Source organism: Mus caroli, unplaced genomic scaffold (genome assembly GCF_978045245.1).
Source record: "Mus caroli unplaced genomic scaffold, Mus_caroli_1 scaffold_4, whole genome shotgun sequence".
Classification (NCBI taxonomy): Eukaryota; Metazoa; Chordata; class Mammalia; order Rodentia; family Muridae; genus Mus; species Mus caroli.
The window spans coordinates 23,265,025-23,292,349 of record NW_028227259.1 but is presented as its reverse complement, the minus strand read 5'-3'; the positions used below and the strand labels follow the sequence as shown (position 1 = coordinate 23,292,349).

The 27,325-nt window shown below is 50.5% G+C and overlaps 1 protein-coding gene across 4 annotated transcripts in view; it reads left to right on the top strand.

The window, feature by feature from the left end:
• The window catches only part of Prkag2 (protein kinase AMP-activated non-catalytic subunit gamma 2), a 243,021-nt gene that overhangs the window by 103,767 nt on the left and 111,929 nt on the right, over positions 1-27,325 (top strand). Inside the window, exon 1 of one of the 4 annotated variants that reach the window (XM_029477171.2) lies at positions 5,557-6,224. The exons of the other annotated variants lie outside the window; for them this stretch is intronic. Coding sequence (XP_029333031.1) covers positions 6,131-6,224 — 94 coding nt within the window. The 5' untranslated portion in view covers positions 5,557-6,130. Of the gene's footprint in view, positions 1-5,556; positions 6,225-27,325 lie in introns of those variants that run through there. 4 annotated transcript variants of the gene reach the window in all.

Sequence of the window (27,325 nt, the reverse complement as noted above, 5' to 3'; positions counted from 1 at the left end):
TAGCTGAAAATAATTACTGCATAGGCTTTCACTTTTCTGTACATGTGTGTGTGAGTGCACACTCCACTGGTGTGTGTGCAGAGACCAGAGCTGTCTTCCTCTGTCTCTGAGTGCTTTGCTCCCTTGAGAGAGGATATCTCACTGAACCAAGCTGCCACCCAGTGCTGGTTCAGCTAGACTGGCCACCAGCAAATCCCAGCAATCCTCCTCCCTTGGCCCTCCTTGATGCTGAGGTGTTTTATGTGGCCTGGGGATCCTATCCCAGACCCTCATACTTCAACAGCAAGCCCTCAGCACCTCTCTGTGTTTTTAACAGTAGGATTCCCTGTGGCCACTATCAAATCTCAGTGGGCTTAGATGTCCCTGGTATGAGCAGAGCTGGGAAAGCTGAGGTGGTTCATCTTTGCCAAAACAAACACTCTCTTGTCACTCACGTTCCCCTACTCTCGTCCCCCCCAGGCACCACGAGGCTAGGTGTGACCCTGAGTGTGCCCGGATGACTCTGAGCCACATGTTGGCTTGAGTCAGGTGGGGAGGGCCTGTCTCGGAGGTGTGACTCAAACACAGCCCCCGAAGGAGGAATAAGGAAGGCCCCAAGGGCAAGTTCACTAAGAACTAAGCAGCAGCATGACCTTTAGAACTCTTGGTGAAACATGACACAGTATTTCGCAAGCAGCAGGAGTGTTCTCTCTCCAGTGTGCATACTGCGCCCTGCTCCAAGAGGATCTGAAACTCACACCCCAAGGTTTTGATTGGCAGCAGCCTCTCAGGGACCTGGGTGCTTCTCAGGCCCTGTGAGGGTCACAGACAGCCCTCAGAGTTGAGAGTAAGATTTCTGTCCATGTGTCCTCGGTTGCCTTCCCAACATCCCCGCCACGGAGAAGCTGCTGCTGGATCCTAACTGACAGTGGAACAGGTCGAGAATTTCAGCTCTCTTCCAGGCCACTCCAGAGTTCTGGAGACTCCGATGAACCTTCTGTCCCTAGATGTCCCTAATTGAACAGTAGCAGGTGGCCCCTCCTCCCATGCTGAAAACATAGGAAGTGCTTTGAGCCGTTCTCTCCACTTAGGACACATGGACAGTGTCACTTAGCAGGCAAGCCGTGATCCCTGGGTGTTTGGACTCGCACTGGGCATGTTGGTCCCAGGCCTCAGCAGCTTTGGACTAGCATAAGAGACACCCTTCTCATGAATGGACTAAGGGGCCCATGCAGAGATGATGCACCCCGCGTTTCAGCTGCTTTTCTCCCCTCTAGGTCCTCACAGCTTGAGTGAAGCCTGTCATGACATCCGGAGTGTTTCCGTGGTAATGAGGGTCTAAGGGCTTTTCTGAATGTAATTTTACTATAAACACCATCTCTGTGGAGTATGGAGTATGGCTCACAGGACATGGTTGAAAGAGAAGGTGGAAATTTGTATGATCCAGAAATCCAGGAGGTCTGCTGTGAGACAGTCTCTCCTAGAAGTGGCTGCAGAAACAAGAGCGGAGCAAGGGCAGCACTGGAGGACATGCCAATGTGAAAGGCAGACATTTCCATGGGGTCTCAGCCCTAGACAGAGAACTGCAGGCCAGGGATGACTGCCGGGAGAGGGAGCACCAGCCTCTGTTAGGGATGAGCCCCTTCCCGGGTATGCAATACCAAGTGGTCAGACCTGAACCACATACATGCAAACCAAAATGGGTTCAGCAGGTTGCGTGCGTGCGTGCGTGTGTGTGTGTGTGTAGGACTGAGGCTATCGATTGGAGGGGAAGGGACACAGGATGGGGGGAGGGGAGGATACCTGGGAGGGGCTGGAATAGGAAAGGGAAGCAGGATAGTGATATGATTCTTTTTTTTAAGTTTTGTTTTGGTTTTGTGTTTTTAAAAATTTCTTTTGAAGGTTTATTTATTTTTATGTGAGTACACTGTTGCTCTCTTCAGACGCACCAGAAGAGGGCATCAGATCGCATTACAGATGGTTGTGAGCCACCATGTGGTTGCTGGGAATTGAACTCAGGACCTCTGGAAGAGCAGTCACTGCTCTTAACCACTGAGCCATCTCCCCAGCCCGCTATGATTCTATTTTAATTAAAAATGTGCTAATTTTTTAAAGAACACATATAAAAATAAACCCTACAGCTATGGACTGGGAAGGTGGCCCAGTGGTTAAGGTACCTGCTGTGCAAGCGTGAGAAGTAGAGTCTAGGTCCCCAGAGTCCATGTAAGTGGTGGGTGCTGTGGTGGCCTGCCTGTAATTCCATCCTTAGAAGGCAGAGACAGAATCCCAGAGCAAGCTGATAGAGAAACTAGCCTTAGCAGTGAGCTCTGGGTTTGACTGTGAGACACCCTCACCTCAGAGAAGAAGATGGAAGAACTATTGAGTATGATTGCCAACCCCAGCCTGGTGCTTTTACATCTATACACACAAGCACACACCGTGAAACACATGTACCCCCAAACATGCAAAATATGCTTACATGTGCACAGGCACCAGACACACACGCACACACACACAAGAACCACCTAGCATTATACCTCTCTCTAAATCCTATAGAACTGGTGTTAGGTTGGTGTTCTGAGGGTGTCCGTTGTCCCCCACCTGGCTGCTGTTACTGGCTTCCTGTGGTTTTTTTTAAGGCTTATCTATAAAGACCTGGGCCACTTTACAATACAGTTTCATCCTGTGAGCTCTCCCGTCTTTCTTTGCAATGCTTCCCTCTCCTAAAACCACCTTGTGTCAGTAGGCATTCATGCCAGGCCAAAACAGCTCAAGCTGAACCCTGCCAATTCCCCCTCATCCCCCCTCAGTGGCAGCCAGTGGCCCTGAAGGACATGGAATTCTTTTCTCCCTTCACCTGATTGGTCATTTCTTAAGTTCCTCAACAAACTCCAATGCTCCCATGGGGTAAATTCAGAGCTAGGCCGCCTCAATGAGTTCTGGTCCCAGCGTACAGAGGAAGTATCTGCCCTCGCCTGTGTCGCCTGTGCTCAGCCATCTAGGCATCCCCAACATACTGTTCTTCTTAGGATTTAGCAGTTCACCTGCAAGCCAGGTCAGCAACTCCTGCCTTGTCGCAGGCTCCTGGAAGGTTGCAAATCAAGGTTTTCCAGGTTGACTCTTACGCCTTTAAACTTTCAGGCCTGAAGGTCAAAGGTCAGCGCGAGAATGCAGACTCTTGCCTATACTCTTTCTTCCAAGGAACTCACTGAGGCAGGGCCCGGGGGAGGGAGAGGGGGTATTGACCTTGGGCCCTGATGTTGTATCGTGTGTATGCATGAACGTTCAGATTTATCTGAATCGAGTTCAAGTCCATGCTCTCTGCCCTGGCTTGTCAGCTGTGTGACCCCACCAAGCTGCTCCTCTGACTCTCCACTATCCATCTTTAAATGGCACACTACTGATAGCCGCCCTTCAGCATTTATAGGGGCAAATGAAATAACAACTGTGAAGTTGCCCAGTGCCTTGCTTGGCTTAGGAGAGACTCTTGGTAAATGGTAGTTATTCTTTCGATAATGAAAATGCCATTCTTGGAGAACAGGGGTGTCTTTGAGTGGCTTACAGCACCCAAATCCCTTCAATCAGCAGCTACCTAGGACACTCCCCCAGTTTAATCACCACTTGCAGAGTGAATGTCCAGATAAACCCATGTCTGTCTTGCCTGCCTCTGCCATGCCACCTCCACTCGCGGTTCTTTTCCTCGTTTGCTCTTTCCACACACTCTGCTTCTCTTCTAGCGTAAGAACATTTGCGACGTTGACTGGAGAGATGGCTCAGTCACTGAACTGTTGTCCCAGAGGCATAAGGGCCTCAGTTTGGATCCCAGAACCCACATCAAACGCTGGCCCCAGCCATATGCTCAGCAGCTACACACTGCAGAGGCAGGACTGGGGCTCGTTGACAGCCACCCACCCAGTCTAACTAAGTGCAGACTGCAGGTTCAGTGAGAGACCCTGTCTCAAAAGATAAAGTGGAAAGCAGAACCGGGACAGGAGCAGAGATTCCGTCATCCTCTCCTGGTACTGCAGAGAATACTGAAGGGAGAGATCTCCGTTCATCACGGAGGGGAAAGGACCGCAGTGGAGTGTGAGGGCTCTGTTCACGTGACATGGGCCAGCGACAGACAAAGTGGATCAGAACCAGAACAAAGGCTCACCCCTAGTGATTTAATTCTACCAGGTAGACTCCAAAACCCAGGTCCCACAACCTCCCCAAACAGCCCTGCTAGCAGGAGACCAAGTGAGAGGGACAGCCCATGTTCAAACCTCAGCACGCCCTCCCATACGGCATCCTGGACTCTCCTCACCCTGTGTGGCCTCTTAACAAACGCCCTCAAGCTTGTTCTGCAGCCTGTTGCTCTAGCTGCGGATCCATCGTCTCCTTGACTTCACCATGAGCAGGGGTAACTGGCATGCCAGACTCTGCCAGAGAGTGACAAACCGCAAAGACTGAGGGGTCGGTCAGGCCTGAATTCATGGTGGCCTCTTGAGGGCTTGGGCCCTCCTCACAAGTTGAATCCCTCTTCTGTCCCCTCTCTGCCTCATTTCCAGACGCCCTATTAGATAACAAACTTACACAGACAGCAGTTGCTTTTGAAGGTGATGCCATCTAGACAGGAGCCAATCATCCTCAGCCTAAGGCCCACTTAACTAATCGTGGGGTAAGTGACTATTTGGGGGGATAAGCCACACAGATTTTATTGCCATTAGTTCAGGTTATTGGAATTTGATCTTTAAAAATTATATATATATATGTGTCTGCATGTGGGATTCTGCTTGTGAGTGCAGGCGCCTGTGGAGGCCAAAAGAGGGCGTCTGGTTCCCTTGGGGCTGGAGTAGTACCAGGTGGCTGTGACCTTCCTGTCATGGGTGCCAGAAACTGAGCTTGGATAGTCTGAACGAGCAGTGCATGAAATGTGTGCTCTCCACCACCGAGCCGTCTCTCTGCCCTAGACTGTTAGAGTTGAAGTCCTGTCATTGCCTGGGCTCATCCTGGCTAAGAAAGGTTGGAACATAGACTCCCTCAAGGTCAGAAGGCTGATTAGAGCAAGTAACTGCTCTTCAGTGGAAGCTATCAGGAAGCAAAACAAAACTAAACAAAACAAGTTATTTCCCTCTCTTATTTACCTATGCTACTCGGATGAACTAAGGGCTTCGTGCTTTGTCAGATCAGACATTAGGCTATGGTGGTTGAGATTAGTGTTGGAGTCTCGTCTCTGCTATTGTTGGCAGCAGGATCTTGGAAGAGTCGCAGCCCTGTCCTGAACCTCAGTTTCCCCATCTGCAACAAGAGGGGTTGAATGAGATCCCCTCCAAATCTGTTGTGCGGTTCTTAGCAGTCGGGCTCCGTGCTTGCCCGAGACCTTCTGCTGAATCCTCGGATGATCCTGTCTCTCCTCGATCTTTTCTGCGTTCCCTAGAGGGAACAAAGAAGACTCAGCAGCGTCTAGCTAGCCCTAGCGCTCTCCCAGCTTCTAGCTCTCAGAGACCCGAAGCACATGCATCAAAATAGTTGTGTGATGTCATGTCCAAATGGAATGTGCTCTGGCCAATTGGTGCCAAGAATTGTCTGTACAGGGTGGTTTCCTTTTACAGTCTTCTTAAAGAGACATCACGCAGACCTGCACATGACTAGCAGGCTGGTGCCGGCTCTGCCTACGAGGGCTCCCCTCCTGCTTTAAGTGTAAAGAGAGTAAATAACCCGGAGCTTGTCAGTGAGCCAGTGACCTTAACTACATAAACAGATCCCCTGCAAGGTTCTGTTCATGCCTCTGGTGGCTTCTTGCCTACTTAAGGACAGGCGAGGCTGACACTACCCGGAGAGGAGAGGTGCGGCCAGTCAGGACTGCTTTCTCAGGAGCCTCAGGGACCTGAGTGAGAACTGTAGAGAGAGTCCCCGTGTGGCTGCTGGGCTGGTCCTGGAGCATGACCCTCATCTCATACTAATCTTGTCTCGGACCCTCGGAGCCCACAGGCTGTGGCTGAGTTTGGCTGCCTTTCAGCGGTGGTAAGCTGCGGTTCCCAGGTATCCCGTGCCTGCCAGCTGATGCTGCCCCCCTTCTGGTGAGCCCCCCTTCCCCAGCTGAGACTCACACTGGTTCTTCGAGTTCTGATATGTTCACCTGTCACTGCCTCTGTGGCCACAGTGACTCATGAAGCGCTTTGGAAGTCTGAGGGGCACCAAGAAACCGAAGGACCAAAACCGAAGCACCCAGCGGCGCCAGTCGGAACCCCATGGCCTTTTTGGTAGGCTCCCGTCCTTTCTGTTTCTCTGATGATCCCCACGATGGCTATGTGCACGAGTGTGCATGTATACACATGTGCCTGTGGACTCATGTGTGAGTGTGGCCAGCTGCTGCTGCTCCCTCTGGGCATAGCCCTGAGGCAGTGTTTAAGGAGAAAGAGTGGCTGCTAACTAATGGCCATGCTGCTCCTAGGATTCGCCTGGCCAGCCACTCTTTGTAAAGCTATGTCCTTTCTCCAACCCACCTGGCACCATGTGGTTTAGGGATCAATTGGGATTGTTACTGGTTTAGGGAAAAAAAAAGTAGCTTAAAGAAGAACAAGGATGAGTCTGAACTGTGAGCTTATATTATTACAAATGAAATGTGTATGGAGAGAAACCCGGCTGTTAAAGGAAGGGAATCCACCTCCTTGGTCCCTGACAAGAGATCTGGTAGGCTGAGGGTGACTTGGGAGGGGAAACAAGTGCCTGGTTTGTGTCCCTTGGGGAGAAACAGCCTCTGTGACCTGCTGCCCTGGGTTCAGGAAACTGGGATCAACACTATTGGGGAAGCTGGCGGACCTGCTGAGGTGGAAGCTTGTGTTTTCTGTTCAGATGGAGCTCTACAGGTGGAGCTCAAGTTTCTTTACTTCGTAGGGACCTGGATGCTCTCTGACTACTCCACCTTGGATGGTAGCTGTTGTGTTTTAAGTATCTGAGGCTGGAGTTGGAGGTGTGACTCAACTGATAGAGTACTTGCCTAGCATTTGTAAGTTGAGGGTTTGATCCCTAGCACTGAGTAAAACTGGGCTTGGGGACACACGGCTATAATCTCAGCACTTGGCAACTGGAGGCAGGAGGATCAGAAGTCCAGTGTCATCCTTGGCTACATATCAAGTTCAAAGCCAGCTACATGAGACCCTGTCTCCAAAAAAGTGAAACGTGACATTTCAAGTGGTAAGAATGAATTTGTCATGGGTATAATAGCATGATGACTTTGACAGGACATCTAAGCAGTAAGGGAGGTGAGCTGGAAATGAAGGGGATTCTGCCTGCCTGAACCTCTTGCCATAGCTGATGCATCCAAGCCCTGGAGAGCTTCATGCTCTGAGGAGGGCCAGTGTGGAGATGGGGACTCCTGAGTCAAGGAGTTTTCAGTCTCATGGAAGAAAGATACAAGTCTGCAGAGTGAACTCAAGAAGAGAATGCCATTTAGTGCTGGGGGGGGCTTATAGAGGGATGGGGTGACTGACCCAGCAGTGGGGGACAGAGGGATAACTGAACCAGAGTCAGTGATTCGCCTAAAAACAAGACGCTCATTTTCCACAGCAAAGATGTAAATACTCATTTACTATAGAATTAAATCTGACCCTATTATTGAACAAAAAGTCTAGTTTTGCTAATGGGGACAGACAAGCAGACCTGTTATTAAATGCCTGGTGTGTGCCAGACAGTGGTTTCTGCCCTGGTGTGTGAGAACTGGCTGTTTTCCCTTCTCCTAAGCTGCTGAGATCAGAAATAATACTTTCATCTCCACTGAGTATCATAAGGGCTTGCATGCAAAGGCCGGCTCTGGCCTCGGGATCAGGGACGTGGGGGCTCTCTGGAGGAGCAAGTTCAGACCCGCCGTCCTTCTCAGGCTGATGCTGTGTGTGGGCAGTTGCCAGGACTCTGGGGTCTAGGTTTCCCCTTTAGTTAGCATCACACTGGAGTAAGAGCTGGGTACCTCCTCCATCATGCCAGGCCCGCCCCCACGGAATGAAGGGAAAGGAAGGCCATGAATTATAGAGGAAGCTTCCTTCCATCTCAGCTTGGCTAAGTCAGCCCACTCTCCACCTAACTCTCCACCCAGGATTTCCTGGTCTCTGGAGAAACGTGTCCCCCACAGTTCAAACTGTAATCTCCAGCCCTGCCCCTTCTCCATTTACAACAATCTATTCAAAGCACCCCTTTCCAGTGAGGTTGCTCTGGCTGTCTAGGAAGGGCCATTTTGGAGGTTGGTTTTATGTCCCCACCTCTATGGGGAATTTTACGCAAGCCTTTTCTTCTATGGGGATTTGAAGTCAGCACCTGCCTCTTCTGCCCTTTTGCTCTCCTCTGCAGCTGTGCCATTGTCTTAGGTGGGGCTTTCTATTGCCGAGATGAAGTATCATGACCAAAAAGCAAGTTGGAGGGGAAAGGGTTTCTTCCACATCATACATAGTCCATCACTAAAGGAAGTCAGGACAGGAACCTGGAGGCAGGAGCTGATGCTGAGGCCATGGAAGGGTGCTGCTCATTGGCTTGCTTTCCACCTCTTGTTCAGCCTGCTTTCTTACAGATCCCAGGACCACCAGCCAAGGCATGACCCCACCCACAGTGAGCTGGCCCCTCCCCCATCAATCACTAATTAAGAAAATGCCCTGCAGGCTTGTCTGCAGACTGATCTTTCTTTTTTTTGGTTTTTCAATATAGTGTTTCTCTGTGTAGCAGCCCTGGCTCTAGTGGACCTCCTCTGTAGACCAGGTTGGCATCAAACTCACAGAGATCCCCCTGCCTCTGTCTCTGCCTCTGTCTCTGCCTCTGCCTCTGCCTCTGCCTCTGCCTCTGCCTCTGCCTCTGCCTCTGCCTCTGCCTCTGCCTCTGCCTCTGCCTCTGCCTCTGCCTCTGCCTCTGCCTCTGCCTCTGCCTCTGCAGTGCTGGGATTAAAGGCGTGTGCCACCACTGCCTACCCCTACAGTCTAATCTTAAGGATGCATTTTCATGAGGTTTCCCCCACTCTCCAATGACTTTCTAGCTGTGTCAAGTTAACATAACAGTATCAGGTGCAGCCCTCTTGTGCAGACTGTCTGCCCTCCAGTCCGCCCTCCAGTCCTGTGCAGAGTTGCTCCCTCTGAGGACACCTCCAGCCCAGTGGCATGCTTTTACCTCACACACATGCACACACTCGCAGGTCCACATGTGTACAAACCCACAGGTTCACGGACTTATTGGCATGCTCCACACTCTGACATGCACCTGTGCACACACCTGCACACAGCTGTCCTGAGAGCCTCCTGGCTTTCCAGAACAACTGAAGAGGATGAAGAGGGGACTCAGGTCTACCCACTGTCACTGAGCTACTGACATGGATTGGGCTATGGGTGATCTTTCCTCAGGACATATGAAGCTGTCACTGCAAAGCTGACTGTCTGGGCCAGTGATGGAATCCTCTTGGGTAGTTCTGAGTGACAGGGTGCTGGGCCCACCGTGAAAATGGGTGTGGACTATGGCCACAGCTGCATATCTCCCACACGAAGTTTCCCACTGTGTGTGTCAGACTGAAAATTCCCACATACTCTCTCCCTTTGTCTCTTCAGTAGAGAGAGGTCCAGATTATGTCAGCGAAGAGCATATGGCAATAACAGAAGTAATGTAAAAGGAGATGAGGAGGGACAGTACTAACCAGATAAGGGACAAGCCAAGCAGCCTCGTCTCACCCTCTGCAATTATGGGCAGAATTAATAAGACCTGATTGGCATGAGCCCCTGACCTGTGACTTTGGCTCTTCCCCTGAGCCCAGCTCAGCAGGCTCATGCCATGACTGTGAGAAGCATCATTCATCTTCCCTGTTAGGTACTCTCCCTCTATACCAGCAAGCCCTGCTGGCACAGCTGTCTGGTCCCACTCACACAGCACAGACCTTGGCTGCATACTTCCCTGTGAGACCATCAAAAGCTCTGCCTCAGAGGTCAAGGCTGGAAAGCAAGATCTGCTGTCTGCCTGTTCTGTCCTTTTCTCCACCATGCCATCTCCATCTCGATCCTCACTCTACCTTTATCACACACAAACACACACACACACACACACACACACACACACACACACACACAAACACAGCTCCCACCTGGCCCTGGTTTCTAGAATCCTGAGTGTGCCATAAATACCCCAACACAGTTTTTACCTTTTCATAGTGGGAATTTTCAGTGTACACAGGAGCAAATGTACAGTGGTACCCACTTCCAGGGCCCACCACCACCCACATCCGGCCAGTCCCACTGGAGCCACTCTCTGCTGGCCCCCTTCTATCTCAGAAGGTGAAGAAGAAGCAAAAGTCAGTCCTGTGGGACACACAGCCCTGTAAGAGTAGACAAACAGTGGGGTCTTTGGTTAATGATGGCAAAATGTATGCAGCACATCATTTCCTGTCTCCACCACATGGCAGCGTGGGACTCGGTTGGAAGGGTGTTCACGTTGCTCTACGGCAGCCGCCTGACCCATCCCAGATCTTGTCATTTGCCGCAATTCTGTCCATGACCTCCTTCCACACCCCAGTCCCTGGACACCGCCACTCTGCTCCCTGCCTCTTTTGGATTTGACAAATCCGAACAGCAGTGGGCTCATGGAGGGAGGGCTGGGAAAACAAAGTGCTTGCAGGCAGGCATGAGGTCTGGTGCTCAGATCCTCAGGCCACCGAAAAGCAAGTCGTGGTGCATGGGGTGGGGTGGGGCAGGGGACCGGCAGATCCTAGGTGTCATCCAGCCAAATCCAAGAGCTCCAGATTCTGTGGAGAGGCCCAGTCTCAAAAACTAAAGTGTTGAATGACGAGGGAAGCCACTCAGCCTTGGCCTCTGACCTCCTTCACCACATATAAAAGTGGAACTGTGCAGTGTTCATCCCTTTGTGAAGAACTTGTTTTGAAAGATGGATGGGTTTTTGTTGTATGACAGGGTAGCAGTGCTGTCTGAAAGGATAGTGAAGGATTGGCTCAACAGTGTGACCACAGTGGGGGCCAGCCATGCTGCCAAGTGGAAAGATCCAGGCTGTGCAGAAGTAAGACTCTCAGTGTTCCTAGAACTGCCTGTAGGCCAGTGCAGCAGGACAGGAGGAAGCACAGTTGAGTGCTTAAACAGCATCTTGTGGTCCTCAAGCAGGATTGAGTGACTCAGAGCTCCCAGGAGCAGTGTCATTTGAGGGGCAGCTCTTCTGGAGGGCCAGGTTCTGAGCAAACTCAGAGTTAAAGGACAAGTAGCAATGGGCCCAGAAACCTTGCAGTGTGTTAGAAGATACTAGAACAAGCCTGTAGAACTGAGGAGGAAGAGGAGGAAGAAGGAGAGGAGGAGGAGGTGGTGGAGGAATAGAGGAATGGGGTGAGGATAGTGGAGTTAGGAGAGGGCACGAGTTCAGGGGATGCCTGCCTTTCAGGGTTCGATGGGCCAGAACTTGGGTTAACACCTGGCTTGGGCCACAGTCCATCCCTGATCCTTTTACTGCAACCTTTGAGATAAACCTGGAGAAAGAGATTAAACCAACAGAGAGCCATGTATCTAAGATGACCACTCAGTGCTTTGGAAAACACAAGAGCTCAGCTCCTGCAGAGAGCAAGCAAGGTCCATCCTGTGGTTATCTGTGCTGCAGGAATTGAGAAGGGAAAACACTGAGAGCTCTGAATATGCTAAAGAACAAATCAACACTGAGTGTTCTCTGAGGCCCCGGTGATTTCTTGCACCACCCTGTATCCTTGGCTCCAAGCCTTGTGGGCACTGCTGATTTCCCTAAGCTTCTTAGGCAAGGGCTGGGTGCTGCCGTAGCCACGGGGGAGGCAGCTTCTCAGGGGAACGTGGTTATAAGTGGTGAGTAGATGGGCTCAAACCCAGGGCCCAGGGCTGGGAGTCTTGCTGTAGCAGGAAGCAGGTGAGGGGCCCCAGGCGAATTCTCAGGGGAGCTTTGGTGACTTAGGGCTTGAGGGACTTGAGGGGCCCCGTGAACAGGAAGAGATAACACAGACCATCAAAGGCTGATTTCCTAAGTCAGAAAGAGCACTAACAAGTCAGCTTTCCCAAAATAATCCTCATAACATCTACTTCTTTCTGTCAATGTGAAATAGAAAATAGCAGTTAGTAAATAAGATAATAGTTTATTCTGAGTGCAAACACCAGACATCATGGTTTGGAACAGACTCAGGTAACTCAGAATGATATTAGTCCCCAGAGAGATGATCAGTTATACAGTCCCAAAAGGAAGGTGACAGGGCTGTCCAGGAGGTAGGCTACCAAGAAATGGGGAATCTCTCCTCCAGGATTTTGATGCAGAGACTTCAGCAGGGTGGAGACACTTTCTGTAGGAAGCAGGTGCCCACCCATTCCTAGCCTCAAGGGTGGAAGGGGTCAGAGGCCCTACAGCCAGCATACATTTTAGGGTCTTATCCAGCAGTCACAAAAATTCCAGGTCAGAGGCAAAACCTAGTACTGCATTACTGCCATTGGGGGCCAGAGACCACCCAAAATAGCCTTGGCCAAAGACTACCCACTACAGCTTTGGCCAAAGACCACCCAATACAGCCTTGGCCAAAGACCACTCACTATAGCCTTGGCCAAAGACCACCCACTACAGCCTTGGCCAAAGACCACCCAATACAGCCTTGGCCAAAGACCACCCAATACATCCTTGGCCTTTTTATTGACTGCTTTCAGATAGGGTCTCATTATCCAATTCATTCCTGTCTCAGATGGGCTCAGGTCACACATGTTTGACACCACATGCTGCGATACTTGGTCTTTTGATCCACATCCCATCTCTCCATAAGGCTGTGATGCCCCCACTCATCAAATAGCAGAGCATCTAGAAGCAGCCCTTGACTCCCATGGGCTGGAGTGAAGTGTTCTTCTTCCTGCTTCCATGAAAGAGGCCTGTGGAAGCAATCTCAGTGATGGGGAGGTCCACCATGGGTCTTTGAGAAATTCTCAGACACTTCAGAATAATACAAACAAGCACATGCTCCCCCAGATGCGTTTCCATTGCCCAGCTCTTTATGGTGTAAGCCAGTAAGTAGATGATAGATATACAGATGAATGGATCATAGATGATAGATAGACAGACAGGATGGATGGATGGATAGATTTTTATGGTATGATAGACATTGATAGTTGTCCTAATATGGTTTCTATTGCTGTGATAAGCACTATGACCAAAAGCAACTTCAGGTAGGAAAGGGTTTATTTGACTTACATGTCTTAACCACAGCCCACTATTGAGGGAACTCAGGGCAGGAACCTTGAGCAGGGGACTGAGGCAGAGGCCATGGAAGAATTCTGCATAATGGCTTGCTCTTCATAAGTTGCTCAGTCTGCTTTCTTATACAACTGAGGACCACCTGCCCAGGGATGGCACCGCCCATAGTGGGCTGGGCCTTCCCACTTTGGTCATTAATCAAAAACATGCCCTACAGACTTGTCCACAAGCCAATATGATAGAGACATTTTTCTCAATTCATCTCCCCAAATGACTCTAGCTTGTGTCGAGTTGACCAAAACAAGAACTAACCAGTACAATAGTGAAATGTACAGATAGATATGTGTAGATAGAAGACAGACAGTTGCATGGAGATAGAAGATAGATGATAGATGGTGTTTTCATTTCTTTTCCATTGTTGTGAAGAGACATCATGACCAAGGCAGTTGTAAAATAAAGTATTTAATGGGGACTGGCTTACATACCTCCTAATTATTCCCGAACAATTCTACCAACTAAGAACCAGGCATTCAAATATATGAGCCAATGGGGGGCATTTTTATTCAAACCACCACAGATCGGGGGCTGGGTGGGTGGACAGACGGATGGTGTCTTAGTATCTGTTGCTATGAAAAGACACTTTGACCAAGGAAACTCTTACCAAAAAAAAAAAGTGTTGAATTGGGTCTTGCTTACAGTTTCAGAAATTTAACCCATTATCATGTCAGGGAGCATGGTGGTACACAGGCAGACATGATGCTGGAGAAGTAGCTAAGACTTCTAAGTCTGGATTCACAGGCAACAGGGAGAGAGAACTGTTGGGTCTAGCTTGGGCTTCTGAAATCTCAAAGCCCACCCCCAAATGACATACTTCCTTCAGAAAGGCCATACTTTCCCCAATAAGGCCACACCTCCTAATCCTTCTAGGGACTGCCATTCCATGATGAACAAGCATTCAAATATGTGAGCCTATGGGGACCATTCCTATTCTAAACACCACAGAGACGGGGTGGGGGGGCGGGGGGAGAGGGAGAGAGGAAGAGAGGGAGAGAGGGAAAGAGGGGGAGGGAGGGAGAGGGAGGAGGGGGGAAAAGGGGGAGGGAAGGGGAGAGGGAGGAGGGAGAGGGGAGAAAGACAGGGAGAGGGGGAAGGGAGGGGGGAGAGGGAGGGGGAGAGGGAGGGAGAGAGAGAGAAAGAGAGAGAGAGGGAGGGAGGGAGGGAGAGAGAGAGAGAGAAGAAGAAGAGAAGAGAAGAGAAGAGAAGAGAAGAGAAGAGAAGAGAAGAGAAGAGAAGAGAAGAGAAGAGAAGAGAAGAGATGAGATGAGAAGAGAGAGCACTAGAGCAGAGGAACAGGGCAGTAGGAGCTCTTTAGAATGTAGACTAGCAGTGGAGAAAGCAACCCTAAGGCTGGATGGGAGAAAGTGACCCTGCACCCTCATCTCTCACACTCAAACAGGATGCTCTGTGGCCGAAAGCTTGGTGGAAGAGGATATTCCACCAGCAAGAGGCAGCCCTGACCTTGATTTTCAGGATGGGACAGATGGTGACATTTAGAGAAAGTGAATCAGTTTCATCCTGGGGAGCTGACCACAGCCTGGGCTGTGCAAGGGCCTGAGGAATCTAGCCTTGGGGGCCTCAGACCCCTTCCTCTGCAATCTCCCTCCCTGGAAGCAGGGTCCACTCCCCTCCAATGGGCTTTCTAGGAAGGAACCTCCCTGTGCCGTGGGGACGAAAACTCTTGGAAGCTAAAGGTAAAGACAACAGGAGAGCGATGGGTATTGCAGCTAATACTGAGGATAATTTTGGATCTTTTGATTAGTTTTTGTGATGCTGGGGATAGAGCCAGTTCCTGAGACCCCTAAAGCCCATGGAAACATCCATAGAAGCCAGTCTTTGTCTGCTCCACCTGCCTTACCTTTCTTCTCCTTGGAAACAAGAGCCAAGGTTCTGCCTGATCTTTCCTTTCTCCTCTGCTTCCTGAGCAGCCTGGCATTCCTTGTCATGCCCCTCCCCTCCATGGCTGTGACACACCCCCTCCTCTTGGGGACTGTAATATACTGTCTTTCCAGTGGAAGCTGTCTCCTCATCCCCTGGCCTCACTACCCCGAGTCATTAGAAAAACTACATTTTGAAACACATTTCCCACTGCCTGTAAACCTAGACATTAATTGTCCTGGCTTCTTTTTTTTTACACTTTAAGTGCAGCGTTGTCTCAGGGAGTTCGGCAGGCCACAGTCTGCAGAGGACACAGATCATACACCCAACCTTTGAGGATGGCACGAACAGTCTCCAGGTTCCCTCTCATCTGCTGGGCTCAGTCTGGGGTCCCTGGTGGTAGGTGCACACAGAGGCAGCCTTAAAAGGTAGGCAGCCTAGGGTGGGGATGTAGATCAGTAGGTAGATAAAAAGTGTGCACAAAGACTTGGATTTCATTCCCAGCACTGTATAATTATGATTGCTCATGCCTGTAATCCCAGCACTCGAGAGACAGAAAAGGGAGATCAGGTCTTCAAGGTGTCCTTGGCTACAGAGTGAGTTTGAGCCTACAGGAGACCCTGACTCAACAAACCAACACTGACAGCCCGTTCCAGTCCCCTGCCTGCTACCCTGGTCTTCCAGGCAGTGCACACCAGCCTGCCTCTGCCTATTGTCTAAGATGCACAAATGTAGGACTCTCTCCTCACCTGTGATTGAGCTTGACACCCATTCCCAGTCAGCTCTTCTCGTGGTTCCTAGTTTGTATAGTCTCTGCTTCCTAGCACACTCAGCCTCTGCCTGCCCATGGCACTGCACGCCATGAGGACAGGAGCCAGGAACCCCCAAGAACAGGGCTGCTCCATCCTCCAGGGCTGCATTTCTGTCAGGATTTCTCTGTGACTGGGAACCGGAGCGGCACTGGGTTTGTAGCCACTTGCCGTTGCTATAGCAACCCCTGACTTACACCAGCTACACACTAAAAATAGATCATCTTGTCCCTAATATAGAAAAGTGAAGGAAAATGAGAGCAGGCAGGACCCTTCCCATCCAGTTATGCGCTGATGCAGCGGCTGGGGTCTCTGTATGCGCACACCCACTCAAGAGTAGAAAGAACAGGATGGAGGGGACACACTAGAGTGTCCTCAGAGCTGCTGTGGCCTGGCTCCTCCCCATGTGGAGGCCTCAGCTGTCCTCTGTTCTGAACCAAAGCACTCAACAGTAAAGCACAGTTTATCCAAGGCGGGCCGTACGTTCCAGACAGCCTCTTCATGTACCCCAGGCTGGCCCTACCCTCACATCCATCTCCTGAGTTCTAGGCTTGCTGATGGGCACCCTTCACCTGGCCTGTTCAGCTTTTCAGTCTTACTTCTTCTGTGGGTTGTGTTTTTTGGAAGGTAGGGCTGCTGTCATTTGCAGAACAGACATCGTGAGAGCTCCTAGCGACAGCATCTGAAGTACTGAATGGCTCGGGAACGCTGTGACACAGGTGTTCCCCAGGAGTGAGCCTGGGGAAGGAGAACCTTCAGATACTTGAAGGACCACCCATCCTCCTGGGGAGGAAGTCCTGTGGACAGACCTCAGCACTCTAGGACCAGCTCCTCGCTGGGATAGCACACGCAATGCCTCTCGATGCATTCGATCACATTGTCTGAATCATGAAAGTTCAAAAACATTTCGAAATGCTTGAAGATTGTTCTGGAAGGGATTGTGCAGGAAAGAATTGGGACCTGTCCCTACGGCGTCCGAATTGTGGCTGTCTGCCTGTCGTATCTGAGACTTGTTGATGGCATTTCCTGTGGTGGAATGAGTCTGTGTTCCCCTGAACACAGTGGGTGCACTATAGCCTTCCCCTGAACAGCTGTCTGCACGCAGTGGGTGCACTGTAGCCTTACTTGTTCTTGGGAGTTTTTTTTTTTTTTAAGGTGATGGAAGATGTGGTGTGTGGGGCTTCTCAGAGCCCCTGGCTCTGCCATGGGGCTGAAGTGGTAGTGGACATTTGTGAGTATGTAGAGCTATGCTTGGAATGTGGTGACTTGGATGGTAAGATGAGGACCTCTGCCCATAAGCCAGGGACAGCCAGGAGGAGCTGGGGGGCTTGTATTTGGGCCTTTGTGGGAAAGCCCACTGCCAGGAACCAGTGGGGAGACACCCTCCTCTTCTCCCACCCCCATCTCTTCTTCTTCCTCCTCCTCTTCCTCTCTTCTCCTTTCTCTCCATCCTCCTCCTCTTCCTTTTCCTTCCCCTCTGTATCCCCCACCTTTATCCTCTTCTCCCTCTTCTCTCCTCTCTCCTCTCTTCTCCTTCTCTTCTTCTTCATTCTCTTTCTTCCTCTTCATTCCCCTCCTGTCCTTCCTCCCTTCCCTCTCTCTTCTCCTCTAACTTCCTTTTTGTGACCAACAGATAAAACTTTTTTTCGTCATCTGGAGCTGCACAGCTTGAGAGAACTAAGCACATGCTCATTATGATGCCAGCTCCCCGCCCCCCGCCCCCATCTCTCTTCCACTCTCAGAATTCATCTTCCCAAACTGCCTTTATCACACAATGATCCTTCCCATCTCTGGCACCCCTCAGTCTACTGTCTCTAAGAGTCTGATCATTCTGGGCCCTCACAGAATGAAACTGAGCAGTGTGTTTCTCTCCATCTCGCCTGTCCGATGCCCTTAGGTCCTTGTGGGCCATGGTACATATCCGTGCTGTGTCAGGTCTTCCTGAGGTGTGCTGGGTTTCTTCCATGCTTTTGGAGGCTCCCCCATGCTCTCATACCTTCCACACACCCTTGAAAGGCTGCGTAATATTTTGCCATTTGGAGACCCCTTCTGTACATTCAGTCATGTGTCACAGAATATCTGAGCTGTGTCCCCTGTGACATCAGCCTCCCTCCAGATGTGATGAAGCAGCTGTTGTCCCCGTCCTCTCAGCCTGGGACTGGGCACAGAGCAGCCAGCTCACTTCCTTGCAGTGAGGGCATTAGGTCTCTGCTAATGGTGGGCACCACATCCCCACACAGCCTCGCTCAGCGCCCCCTGGTGGATCTAAGCCAGGGGTGCTGCACTCCTGCCAGCCAGAGACACCACAGCCCACAAGGACTCACTGCATACTCAAGTGATCTGACCTCAGACAGCCCAACTGAAGGTTCTGGGGCACAGATGGACATAACACCCCTACAGTGTGGTGTGGAAAGACGATGTCCAAGCTGCTCTGCTTTGCAGTCCCATGCAACCCTCTGTCACACTGTTTCCTTCAAGACCCTAGCACCTAAGTGTGAGTCAGTAAGCCAGGCACACACCCAAGCTCATGCAGGCTCTACAGTACAGGGGACATCATAGAGAAGGTCCTTAGAGAAAAGGAGCCCAGGCCAGTTCCCAGGAAGGAAGATGTGCAACTCACAGGCACCATCAGGCAAGAACCAACCCCAACCACCAAGGACCCACAAGCTTCCCAGGCCACAGGTTCTAAGCAGCTGGCCCACGGGTGCTGTAAGGAACAGCAGGGTCAAGCAGCCATCAGAGCCCTGGGACAGTCTGTAGTTCAGAGAAGTGCATCTTGTAGTTTCCAGAAGTGAAACAAACAGGAACAATCTAACATCAGATTGAGTTCAGGTGAGCAAATGTAACTCGAGTCATAAAGGCAGACTCCAGCTAGGGAACGGGCTCAGTTAGGAGGCTGCTTACTGTGCAAGCGTGAGGACTCAAGTTCAATCCCCATCCCCAGTTTAAAGAGCTGGGAGGGCGTGTTGCTACACACTTATGGGAAAACAGAAACCGGAGAATTCCTAGTGCTTACTGGCCAGACCAGTTTAGCCAAAACAGCAAGCTCTGGAGCAATGCTGTCTGGAAAGATAAGGTGGACAGCCCCTGAGGAACACAACCCAAGGCTGACCTCCGGCTTCCATGGGTCCGTCCGCGCATGCAGGGACACACATGCAGGGGAAAGGAAGCAGGGCAAGGGAGAAGAGTTACAGTTTAGCTGTTCAATCGGTTTCCAGTCAGAACCCCCAAGTAAAAGAGCAGCTGGGTCTGCCCCGACGAGCCCCAAAAGCCTTCTTCCAGCGAATTCTCCACAAAGGCTCGTCCAGCCCTTATCAGGGTGACTGTGCATTAGGGGAAAGGTTGCCCACATATGGAAGGAGAATGCCCCCAGTGCCCTTAGTTAAGGGGAAAGGGCACAGGGCTGTAGATGGAGGCTTTCAGAGCCAGCTGGAGAGTTGACAGGCAGTTAAAGAGCTGAGGAATGCCATTTAATCAGACTGGGTGGTGTCTATCTAATCAGTCTGGTTATGTGTTAGCAGCACACCCCAAATAAAGTGCCAGTGACAGCCCTGGTTGGCTAGTGTTGAGCTGTCTGCTGATGGCGGGAAGGCCACAGCACATGCTGCTGTGCTCCTTAGACCCACAGAACCTCTTGAAGCAACAAGCCTAACTGTCTCTGTCCCCACCAGAGCCTTGCTGGCATTTCAGAATAGATGTGTTTCTGCCCCCACCCCATAACAGTTAAGCCTCCCCCCCCCCAGAGTCCTTTCTGGGGGCTCTTCCCTCACTGTGGGAAGTGAGGCTTTGCTACAATAAGGAAGGCTTAACTATTATGGGATGGGTGCAGACCCTTCTGGAATGGAGGTTGCTGGTGGCTCTGGGGTACTGCAGGTCAAGCCCAGAGTAGGTGCTTACCACTAAGCTTGCCCAGCCCCAAATGTGGGCTTTGCTGTAGAGTGGAGGAAAGGGAGCCAAGGGCAGTGTGCCCTTGAGACTGGGAAGGAAGAGCTTGGCAGGCTGTGGGGCTGGTCGTGTGGACAGAAGAGGACGTTTCAAACACTCCTTTCACCACAGAGCTGGCAAGCAGGTCTTTCAGCTTTCCAGCGCCACATGGGAAGTAGCTTTGCTCCAAAAAGGCTCTAGCCAAAGCCCTGTCTTAATTATCCACAGTCTTGCACTGTGCGGCAGCCACTGTGCTAGGTGCGACTAGTTTTCAGTGCACAGACAGGATTCCAAACGGCTGGAGTAGGCTGCTTGCAGGTGACAGTTACCTCTGTTCAGCCCCACACCAATGTTTTGGGGTTTGTCTAAACATGTGTGTAGTTAAATAGGTATTACATGGTGATATTAAGATATTCGAAAAGGACGGAAGAGAATATGGTAAAACTCGAGACCTGCACACTAGAGCAAAGGCTCGGTCCACAGAGGGCTTCTTCAGGAGCGCGCATCCCTTGCTCTCTACCTGTCACAGTGCCTTCCTGGCTGCCACTCCCCACTACCTACCCAAAACGCCTAGCCTAGTTCAATCCTCAAAGGCTATGTAAAATATCCATATGTAATGTAATACCATGCTAAAGAGGTGGACCCAGGACATCTCAGGGCCTGCTGACTAGTCAGCCTAGCCTAGTCACTGAGCTCCAACCAGTGAGAGACCTTGTCTTAAAAGACCAGCTAGGAGGCAGGTGAGCTGATGGCCAAGCTGTCTCACACATGTGCATGTACACTTACACACACGCACACATGCATGCACACTTACATGTGTATGTGTACCCACAAATGCACTCACCCCTGAAAACCCCATGAAGTATATGCATTACACACTCTTCCCTCTAGAACTCAGTCCCCTCTCTTCCTGGAAGCAGGACACTCCATTGCCCTTGAGAGATACTGCAGGCACTTGGAGCTTACTGTTATTATAGTCATTTGATATAAATGATAGCACATCATACATTTTGTTCTGCTTTTTTAACCTTTCCTCCATGTCTGCCTACACAACAGAGATGGAGATGCATCCATCCCTAAGCAGCAGAGCTCCTCCCCGAGGGAAAAAGAAACAAAAGGGAAAGGCAGGAGTATCCCTGGGGATGGAAGCCGTTTATTGTAGATAAAAGGAGAGTGCAGACAGAGGCACAGAGAGCCCAAAGTGAACCTGACACTGAGCTGGGCCATGTGAGGAGAGGGGAGGGAGAGGCGCCACTGACCAAGAGGGTCAGACTGGGCTAAGAGACTGACCAAAAGTCAGGCATAGGCAAGGGGGGCGAGGGGGTATACAGGGGCAGAGGAGCTGGCCAGAAGGGACGGGAGTAAGATTTGCCAGCCTGGAGGCTCAGTAACAGGTAGAGACCAAGGGATGCAGGGAGAACTTGGAGGCCAGCATCTGCTTTGGTGTGTTAATGGGCACCTCAACCCCTTGTCCTGGGTTTGAGCCCTAACCTAAGGAACCACACTGTTGGAAATACATTCCTTAGTAATCTAGATTCAAGGAAGTTGGGACAAGGTGATGTTTCAAAGGCAAAATGAAGAAGGTAGCCTCAGTTATTTTGGGGCTTTGCATCTTGTTTGTTTAGTTTGGTTTAGTTTTTTGTTTGTTTTCGCTTGTTCTGTTTGTTACTTTTTTTTTCTTCTGTGCATGTAAATACCAGGGTGTCTGTGTTACTGTGTGCATGGCGATCAGAGGACAACTTGCAGGAGTTGGTTCTCACCTACCGTGCAGGTCTGTGGGATCGAACTCACACTGTCTGGCTTGGCACAAGTGCCTTTTACCCACTGAGCCGTACCATTGAGCATCGTTTATTTTCAAACAGTAACCTTTGCCCACAAGTATCATAACAAGGGTGGTGTCGGTGTGACTTTGAACAGGCAGCTGTCCTTGAAGTATTTTCTGTGATAAGCAGCAGTGGCCTTTGCAGAACAGTCTTTTTATGTTGTTGTATTCCCAGATCTAAGCATAAGCCTTCTTCCTTCATATTCTTCAATCTCTATTTATTTCATTTCTTCTTGTATTGGGCTTTGATCCATCTGCAGCTGGACCACATCTCAACTCCTTGCTATTCATTTAAGAAGTGTTGTGACACAGGGGGCAGAACAGAGCTTGAAGCCACTGCTGCTTAGGAGGGTGAGGCAGGGGAATCACTGGAGCATGGCAGCTGGCATCGAAAGATAAGCCCGAGGGACACAGCAAGGTTGTCGCTAGATAAAGAAAGTCAGCATCTCTTGGATAGGTAACTTTATCTGTGGAGCAAGTTCATGTGTATAAAATCATTGGTTCAAAGAGCGAATACAATTTCTTTTTGATAGATAACATCAAGCTTCAGGCATGGGGCAGGTTCCCTGGCCTCTCCATCTCAAACACGCCTGAGGGAGAGGCTGGGGACTTTGGCCAGGCTTCAGGAGCTGGGAGTTCATCTGGAAGTGTGACCTTCTCACATATAGAGCCCCAGCTTCAGGAAAAGGCCTCAGGCAGTAAAGCTGGCACCCTGTCCAGCAGGTCTGAGCTGGGATCTGGGGACCCCAAGAACTGAGCCCTGAGCTCCTGTAGGCTCTGCACAGCCAGATCAGGCCAGCAGGGACAAAGCAGCAGCCTGGGGATGCCCCTCAAGATTCCCTCACACAGAGATTGTTGGGTGCACTGGACAGGCATGGTGCACTCAGTAGGTACAGACAGAGGGGTAGGTGAAAGTTCAAGGCCAGCCTGAGTGCACAGTGAGTTCTAACCCAGCATCCTGAGACCCAGCCTGTATGGAGAGGAAATCCTGCGAATACAAAAGGGAAACAAAGCCTTTGATGGATTAATGATTCCTAGGAAGGGCTGGCAAGGAAGCAGGCTCAGAGAACCCTTGGGGTACTGTAAGGGGCACTTACCTCCCAGGGGCTGATCCTAGTACCCAGCAGTTGGCTGGGAGCAGTTCAGGATGGGGGTTAGCGGAGGAGAAATGAGTGGAACATGACCTTCACCTTCCGTCCGGCAGTCCCTTCTGTCCAAGCTTAGAACTTATACTAGAAATTGAGCTGGGGGTGCAAATGCTGAGGGACCACCATCTCTTACTGCTTACAGTCACTGCTCCTTCCATCTCAGAGCGCATGCAAAGACTGGTCTTGTGACTTAGCAACCAGTGTGGAGTGCCTAAGCCAGCATGTTTCCTCATTCCTGCCACCTCCCGAGGCACAGGGCCATCTACCCAGAGTCTCCATGAGCTCATGTATGTGGACTGACACGTGTGAGCCAGAACATACAGATCCTATATAGATGAAGCATTGCTTGGTAACACAGCAGGCTAGTGTCTCATGACAGACCAGAAGCAGCAGCCTTTCCCACCCTCTAAGGGCCTAGGGTGAAAGCGGAGCAGGGCTGGAAGTGGACAGGCCTCTTCACAGACAGGGAAAAGGCAGCACTGTGAACTTGAGATTCCACAGGAGGGGAGTCCCATGCAATTCTATATCAGCCCATAGTCATGAGACTCACCGTAGCTAGTTATACTATACCAAAAAATAAATTCAAGGATACCAAGTGCCTTTAGAGAGCCCTCAGGATGCAAAGAGTATTCCAGAGAAACCCCCACAGTGGCCTCTAAAGCAGGGACAGCAGAGACTTCACAGCCAGGACTGAGCCCTGGGACACATGGCAGACCTCTGCTCCTCAGTTATAGGGTGCACTATGTCTCTTAGGATTCACAGTTGAAGCATCACCTGCAGTGTGACAATAGCCAGAGAGGTTTTTAATTAAGGACACTTGAGGGTGTGAAGGTGGAACAAAGAAGAGAGAGCTTCGAGAACACACCAAGAAGGTGACCGTCTGCCAACTGGGACAAGGACCCCCACCAGACCTGACTGTGAGGGGCCTTGCAGCCCCAGACAATGAAGCTACAATGTGTTGCACAAGCTGCCATTTCACTGTGGCACGCCATTGCTGCAGACTGCTGTGGAAGGCTATACTGAGGAACCCACACATCGCAGCCCCCCTTTCCCACCCAGGGTCCCAGCATCTGGAAGATATAAAACAAGGTTTGGTCTAAGGGCACGGCTCTGTCAGGAAAGTCCCCAGGACCCACATGGTAGTACCCTCCGTAATCATGCCATGATGGATGGAGATGGGCAGCTCCTCAGAGCTGTCCCTAAGAGCTCAGTGCCCAGACAGTCTAGGAGAATCAATGAACCCCACAGTCTGTGAGAGTCTCTGCCTTAAAAATACAGTGTAGTTTAATAAAAACACATAGTGTTGACCTCTGACCTCCAAGTACACAGGCACACATGTGCACACCTACAAACACGTGTGCATCCCCACAAACATACATGCAATGCCGGATGGACACAAAGAATGGGGAGGGTAGGCAGTGAATTGAAAAAGAGCCCAAGCAAGGTCAAGACCAATTGCCCAGAGACCCACCCCACCCTGGGGACACACTTCCTTAGCAGATCACCGGCTATTGGCCAGCTTTGTGTACTCAAAACCCTACTACTCGCAGCATTTTTGGCACCCTGGGAGTACATTTGTGTCCGGTCTGGTTCTTATTCCAATTAGCGTCCGCACAGGTATGGGCACACTAGAACTGAGGACCCCCTCACCCCATCAATAGGTACTGACTGGTACCATGTAGGAGAGCTGTGTGCTGGGCAGCCCTTCCCACGATACACGGTTGGAACTCGGATTTTGTGCCCTCGAGTGTCGAACATCTCTCCACTCCCTGTATATTTCCCAGAAGGCTGGAGTGAAATCCCATGCTTGTTTCCTTGAGATGACCTGTCTGTCACCCTGAATGGCGTGTGTGGGGAATTCCCTAATTCTTAAGCTGCACAGTGACCATCTCTTGGGAACACTCACAAATAGCTCAGTGCGTCCTCTGTATTTTCAAAACTTAACTTTATAAGGGCAGCCTCTTCCTAGCTTTACTGCCTCAGACTCTTATGGGAAGGTCATGGCTGCTCTCCCTTTCTGCCATGCCCGCTTCCCTAAAAGGTCACAGGAGCTCTGGGTGTGGCCTGGGTGAGTTGACTCTGACTTCTCACATCTGTGGCTTGGCTCAGAACTGTGTGTTCTCTGCAGGGCACTCAATTGTAGAAACTGTTCTCACAGGAGTTCAGACCACTAGCCAGCATGATTTTATTGATCCTGAGACTTTGTAAAATGAATTTATGGGAAGCCAGTTATTACTTGATTGGAGCTAAGCCTCAGTTTCCACACACACCCATACAATGAGGAAATGGTGTCTTCCCTCTTTTCCCATAAGTGATCCTGGAGCACCTGGGTATGAAGACGGGGTTGACCTCTGGGTTGAACCCCAGGAGTAGCTGTGACTTGCGTGAGCCTTCCAGCTGCAGAGACCAGAGGTGGTTTTACATTAATTCAGTATGGGTGCACTTGTGTTGGTAGTCCACACATGACCCCGCCCACCACCACCACCCCGCCCTGGGATCACAAAGGAGGCTAGGATGACAAAGCACCCTACCACACACTCATTTGGCAAACCCTTGGCTGACTTGTTAGGGTACAGAATAGCCTTCGTTGGCCTCCCTGTGTCACACCGAGGACTGGAGACTCAGGGTCTCCCATGTGAGCACACGGGCGAGCATGATCATAGATGTTGAAATTCTCTGTGTATGTATTCCTAGAAAGTCAAAGGTGTGTAAGAGGAGGAGCATGGAGGAGCCCAGTATCCACTGGCCAACTGGGCACCTAGCCAGCAGCTCAGTGAGCTAGCTCGTTCCCTGCCTGGGGTCGTTTTTATTATGGGTGCAGGGGAGGGGGGAGCGTGGGTTGGGGAGAAACATGCCACAGGGTGTGTGTAGAGGTCAGAGGACAGTCCTCAGGAATGAGTTCTCTCCTTCCACTGTGGAGTCAGGAGATTAAGCTCTGATCCTCAGGCTAGTGCTGGAAGCACTTTGCATCCCTGAGCTACCTCGACAGCCCCTGGGAATCATTTTAAAACAAAATCCAAGACATATCGCATTACCTATAAAGTCAACTGTCCCCCTTTATAAGAAGAAGAATCCTGCATGAAGTCCTTGAAGGCCATCATAGGAATGTCACCCTGGGAACACAAAGAACTCGTGAGATAGTGTCACCGACGGGGCCTCCCTGCCCTCTTCCCCTTTTCCACAGGCCAGGCATGCACATGGTGCGTATACATACATGCAGGTAAACACCCATACATATGAACAAACTAGTTTTTTAGAAATTTAAGAATGGTCATTCTGAAGTCGTGTACCTTCACTTAGGATTTTACACTCTCACTAACAATTGCATTTTTATGTACTTATCTACCATAAAAAGAGGGAGGGAGGGAGGGAGGGCGGGCGGGCGGGCAATAGTTGGAACTAGAAAACAATCACTTTGTGTCCTCTTTAGTGACCACTGCGTCGGCTTTGTCATCTAGTCCTACCCTTATCTTATATTGTCTTAATTTTAATTGTGTGTATGTGTGCGAGAGTGCACCTATGAGTGCAGGTGCCTTCAGAGTCTGTAAAGCTGTAAGGCAGTTGTGAGCCATCTGATGTAGGTGTTGGGAACTGAACCTGGGTCCCTCTGCAAGAACACCACATACTCTTAAGCACTGTCTGCAGTCCGGTCACCTGCAATTTCAAGGTGTGTTTTCAGCAGAGTGGAGTTTGCTGTTGCGGGGTCCTTAAGGAGTATTCTGCTTGTGGAAGGTGCCCTGCTCTTTACTTTCTTACTCGTGCGGCCTGAGTTATCTTCCTTTCTCTGTCGGCAGCCAGCTCTCAGAAGGTCTGAAGGTACTTGCTGCATCTGATGACAGGCTGAGGTGAAGGTGCTGGCTCCTCTAGGGGGCTCTGTAGTGATACTGCTAAAACTGTAAGTGAGCAGTATCCCCAGATGTAAGGAGGAGCCTTGCTTATTCATAACTCTCAGTAACCCTGAAATATTCACCCTTCAAAGGAAACCATTACTGATGAGGCAAAGGAAACCTGCTCCATGACCCAGATGGGAAAGGGCAAAGGCAGAAGCCCAGCCAGACATCCCTAGCCCTCACAAGGACCCCACTCCTCATGGTCTATCAGAACCCTTAAACAGTGGCAGCGGTATGGATTCTTGGATTTGACACCTAAATTGTGATCTTTTCGTTGTAGAGAAGGAGTCCTTCCTTTCTCCTTTCCTTCCTCCCTTTCTTCCTCCCTTCCTTCCTTCCTTCATTTATTCTGTATTGTTTTGTTTTAGACCCAGACTCACACAAGCTAAGCAAGCACTCTGCCACTGAACTACAGCCCTGGACGGAGGACACTGCCTTTTCACAGTGCAGGCTCCTAGTGTCTGCACCAAAGCACTGTCTTTATGAGTGGAGTGCTCTTGCAGTTCACCAAAAGGAAAACTTATGTGTTCTCATTTCTTCTATGTGCTTAAGTAGTTTCTACTAAAAATGAAAGAAATCTATCTTTATAGACACGAGAGCAAACTGGCACCTACTGACTCATAGTGA